The sequence below is a fragment of the Halyomorpha halys genome, unplaced genomic scaffold (genome assembly GCF_000696795.3).
Source record: "Halyomorpha halys isolate HHAL.00 unplaced genomic scaffold, Hhal_1.1 Scaffold260.1, whole genome shotgun sequence".
In the NCBI taxonomy this organism is placed as follows: domain Eukaryota; kingdom Metazoa; phylum Arthropoda; class Insecta; order Hemiptera; family Pentatomidae; genus Halyomorpha; species Halyomorpha halys.
The window spans coordinates 807,313-811,896 of NW_027112780.1; the positions used below are offsets into that span (position 1 = coordinate 807,313).

Here is a 4,584-nt window from a genome sequence, read left to right on the forward strand (position 1 = left end):
TATATATAGATGAATCTAGGATAGTGCTTCAGCAGTCTTACGTGTATTTACTTTGGAACTTCAAACCTGGGATATTGAAATATAATGCAGAATGAATGGTACAATTCAAAAGTTCATATTATTTTTACATCAACAGAGCATGCAAAGGATAACATTTTATTTACAACATACATAATAAATATTGATAACAACTCTCAAGAAAGACAGGGTATTCTAAACACAAACAGTCAGTTTTGAGAACAAATATTTATATTAACAGAGTATAAAGGTATGATACTTTAAGTAACTATATGTCATATGGTTTTAAACATGCCCAAGAACATTCTGAAAAAATCTTAATGATTGAGAACAGGTTGACGCCTCGGACACAACAGAAGGCATAACTTAACACGATAAGTTCACAAGAACTTACAATTATATTTAATATATACAGAATGATACAAAACTTCTAACTTATATACAACTTTCTTGTATCCTATGGTTGGCTGTAACTACTTCAGGTCCAAGTTTTTGATTATGGGATTTCACAATGAGAGTGTCAGAAATTGTGCCAGGGTTGCGAATCGGTCCTTGAACCTGAAATGATAAAGGCAATTAAATAAAGGAAAAAATTATGTCAAACACTTTGTCATTAAATGTACAAATCAACTTAAAAATGTTGGTTATAAATCAGTATTGTAATTATTTTGGTTTGAAAACAAGTAAATGAAATAGCAATGAACTTGAACTATTTAAAGGAAATTAACATTTCAAATTACCGCAAACTGAAAAATTAGTGTTTTTAGCATAAATTAATTAGTAGAATTGGAAAACGTACCCAGAAGATATAAAAAAACTAACTGTAGCAAATAGTACTATAAACATAAATACTTATATATCCTGTATCGTATAATTTAAGCATGAGTAGAGTAGTTTGTTATGCGGAATGGTATACCTGGTATCACTGCAGGGAACAATAAAAAAATAACTATCTGGCATTTATTTTAGTGGTGATAAATTTTCAGATAAAGCCAAAATGAAACAACACCATAATATAATTAAAATTTGTAATTTATACGTATATTTTACTATTATTGTTGCCGTTGCTAGATAAATAAAAAAAATAGGGGAATTAAAAATTAACGTATGTAAATAAAATAAACAAAAAAAAAAATAAGTACTCGACTCGTTTGTTTTTTGTCCTCACCTACCTCAATATATCTTCGAAATTAAACTAACTTTTTTTTATTTTCTTGGTTATATCGTTAAAAAGCTGATAAAATGAAAACGCTTTTTTTAAAGATCGTACCTCGAAAATTCATTGCATGAGTGTCTACCGATTGTATTGTTAAGCGATATTGTCTTGTAAGTTAGTGGCTATATTATATAAAATTCATCGTAGATTACAAAATGAGAAATGTTCAGTTAAAGCAGAATAGTTCGTATTTTCGTAGAAAAAACACGATTTTCCAAGAAAACCCTTTGAAAAATCAAATTTCGAAAACGGACTGAGATAGGAAGGAGAGGTTGGTGTTTATTTATTTTATAATTTTTTTTTCTTTATTTAATTATTAAATTTATCTATATTTCATATTCATGTTTTTTTATTATTATTAAGAAATAATTAATAGGTTCACCATGGCGAAAATAAATAATTAAGATGAAATGTAAACGGAAATAACTCCAAATCAATTAATAAATTTTCTTAAGCTGCTCAAATTAAAAAAATACACTTAATATAATAAGAATGAATAAGGAATTTGTTGTGTGTTCACAAATTTCCCTTAAGTAAAATCAAATTGTAACGAATTAAGCCGCCCGAGAAATCTTAGGGATAAATGGCTTGAAATAGCTACAACATGGGTTAGGCGGGAAGAGCGGCGATGCGTTCAATGAAATTTCAAGGGTTGTTTGTTGTTGTGGTTTGGACTCACATTATTGTGGTTGTAGTGGTGCAGGTCCTCCATCATGTCTTCACTCCCTCGAAGCTTTTCCACTTCCTCCTCACCATCTCCTTCCTTTCTCTTCCGCTTTTCAGGGGGTGTTTTGTAGATCTTCATGAAGCTTTTCAAAGGTCTTCTCTCGACAAAATCTGCCGGTAATAGGAATGTGTCAACAAGTTGATAAGGTAAAGTAAAATGAAAAAAAGGAAGAAATTACGTCGGAAAAGTTCAAATTGAAAATTAATAAAAAGGGTCAACTTTGAATGAGGTAAGTTCATTTCAGAACAATATATCTTATAAAATAAATTTAGTTTTTAGATTTTTTCTTCTGTTTTAATATAAAAGTTGAGCCAGCAACTAAATAAAGTCATGGAAAATAACTAAATACTCATGTGATGAACTAAACTGTCCTCCAAGTTTAATAAACCTCTACTTCAGTCAAACCCTAATAGTTTATGATGGATCAATCAAGGGAATGATAAAGCATTGACATAAATTTAGTTTGATAAATTGAGTTGAATTTTATACTTTTGAAATTTAATTTTTCCAATTACGGCGTAAATATGAATGAATTTCCGTAGATGTGACTTTTTTTTGTATTTAGAGAGGTCAGAAATGGAAATCGGAGAAATAGGGAAAATTGACTAGGTAATGTTACTGATATTACTTATATACAACAAATCCGTAAAGTTGTAGGAGTTAATAGTTCATTGTAATTTATAGAATATTGATACACTCGAAAGGTCTCTTGTAAGTTACTGGCATAAACGGACTTAAATTAGTTTCATTCGTATCAAAATTGATAAAGATGGCGGTAAAAATCTATTATTTATTATTATATTCCAAATATTTGTTAAATAATCTAGTTATAGTTCTAAGAGATAAATGAGCTTAAGCATTTAGCAATTACTTGTTTAATCAGTGAATACAACAATTTTTCTTTTTACAAACTAATAACGCAAAGTTTTAGAGCCAAACACGTTAAGTTTATTAGGGATGAAGAATCCTTTTCATATTTACAAAGTTATATAGTTAACCTGATTGAAAAAAAAAAATATTCCCCCAACCCATACCAACTCTGAACACTTGCCGAATATGAAATCTAGTACTTACCATATTTGTTGGGTATGAGATCAGGATCTGTCTCGTCTTGTGGTGACCTGGCAGGAGGGGATAGTGGTCTCGGCTGCTGATCGGGCTGCTTGGCAGAGGGTGGACCAGACCTGCGGCGGTGGAGAGCCCACCCGATGGCACAAGTAGTAACTAGAAGAACAGCTGCACCTCCCAAAAGCACCAAGACAACCGGCTGTACTGGAAGCCTACCCAGAGGACCTGCAACAACATTGCTTTAGGCTTAATAAATAGTAATCAGAATAGCCGAGGCAGAGAGTGTGAGATCTCTGCATGTTTGTAATAAAGTTTTATGGTTTATTAACGTTACCCCGTGATGTTTATTTAATAATATTGTCATGTTTTCTTTGGTGTACGGCAATTAAACTATTTAATAATATATAACTGGAATTTACTGCTAATAATTTGAAGAGAACATGTAAAATTTAATTGTAAATGATGCACGAATGGTCGTTTCTAGAGACCCATAGGAAAGGATACCTTCAAACTACATCCATGCTGCCACTTAGGATTTATCTTTGGATTGTCTTAAATCTTAAAACTATTGAACGCTTTAAAAACACGTTAAAATTGAACACTGTTAAAATATGAGTGTTTTTGACTCAACAGGTACAACTACTTAGTTTTCAAATAATCACATTTCTATGTATGTGTTTATCTATAAATATTTATGTATATATAAACACATACATACAAAGAATAATAAGCACTAAGGAGAAAGTATATAATTGATCTTTTATTATTATTATCATCATCATTATTCTTTGAAAAATACTACAAAATTCCAATTATACAAGATATTCAATAAAGAAGGAATTATATTGTATTTGTACATAAATATATGTATGGTGTTAAGAATTGAAGAGAATCATATTATGTTTATTTTCATTAGTTTTAATTTGATTTCTCTAATATTTTAAATTAGTTTAAGTGATAACAAAGACGCTGTTGACGCTAAGAAAGATCTTGAGAACTTAGAAGTTAAAAATAGATGGTGGATCGCTGTTCGCGGTGTAAACATAGCAATATATGTTTACTGCCAGAGAGTATTATCGCTGGAAGGACAGCACCGCAGTTAACAGTTCGCATTCGCATAGACTTGAGTATAATTTAGTTATTTATCAATATAGTTTTCTTTTGATATTTATTTGTTATTGTTAATTTCCATTTTTATTTGTTATAGAAAATTATACTGTATGAAGTCCTTCACGCAGTCTGTATTAAACAAATCAAAGGTAAGTTCGGCGACTCTACTTAAACGACCGGTTAGAGGCTGCGAGCAAATTTGTTTTCGCCCCTCTTCCTAACATGACAATTATTGAAGTTTTATAGTTTCTGTTCAAGTTTGTGTTAAACTTTGTAATCAAATAATGACATTTTAATATTAACTTCAAATATTGATAAACTAATTTACTAATATCAATTGGGCAAGACTCCATGGCTATGTTGTGATAATACATCTATCTATCTACTGATAATTCTTCCCCGATAAGTTGCCCAAGCACCTGCTGATAGTAATTATCTTCACATT

The 4,584-nt window shown here is 30.5% G+C and overlaps 1 protein-coding gene across 2 annotated transcripts in view; it reads right to left on the reverse strand.

The window, feature by feature from the left end:
• Positions 1–69: 69 nt before the first annotated feature.
• LOC106680401 (nephrin) overlaps positions 70–4,584 on the reverse strand; it is a 233,905-nt gene continuing 229,390 nt past the window's right edge. Inside the window, exons 11-13 of one of the 2 annotated variants that reach the window (XM_014420097.3) lie at positions 3,036–3,254; positions 1,914–2,071; positions 77–576 (exon numbers count right to left, since the gene is read on the reverse strand). In XM_014420097.3, coding sequence (XP_014275583.3) covers positions 454–576; positions 1,914–2,071; positions 3,036–3,254 — 500 coding nt within the window. In that variant the 3' untranslated portion in view covers positions 77–453. Of the gene's footprint in view, positions 577–1,913; positions 2,072–3,035; positions 3,255–4,584 lie in introns of both variants that reach the window. The other variant, XM_067050553.1, reaches the window with a different exon arrangement.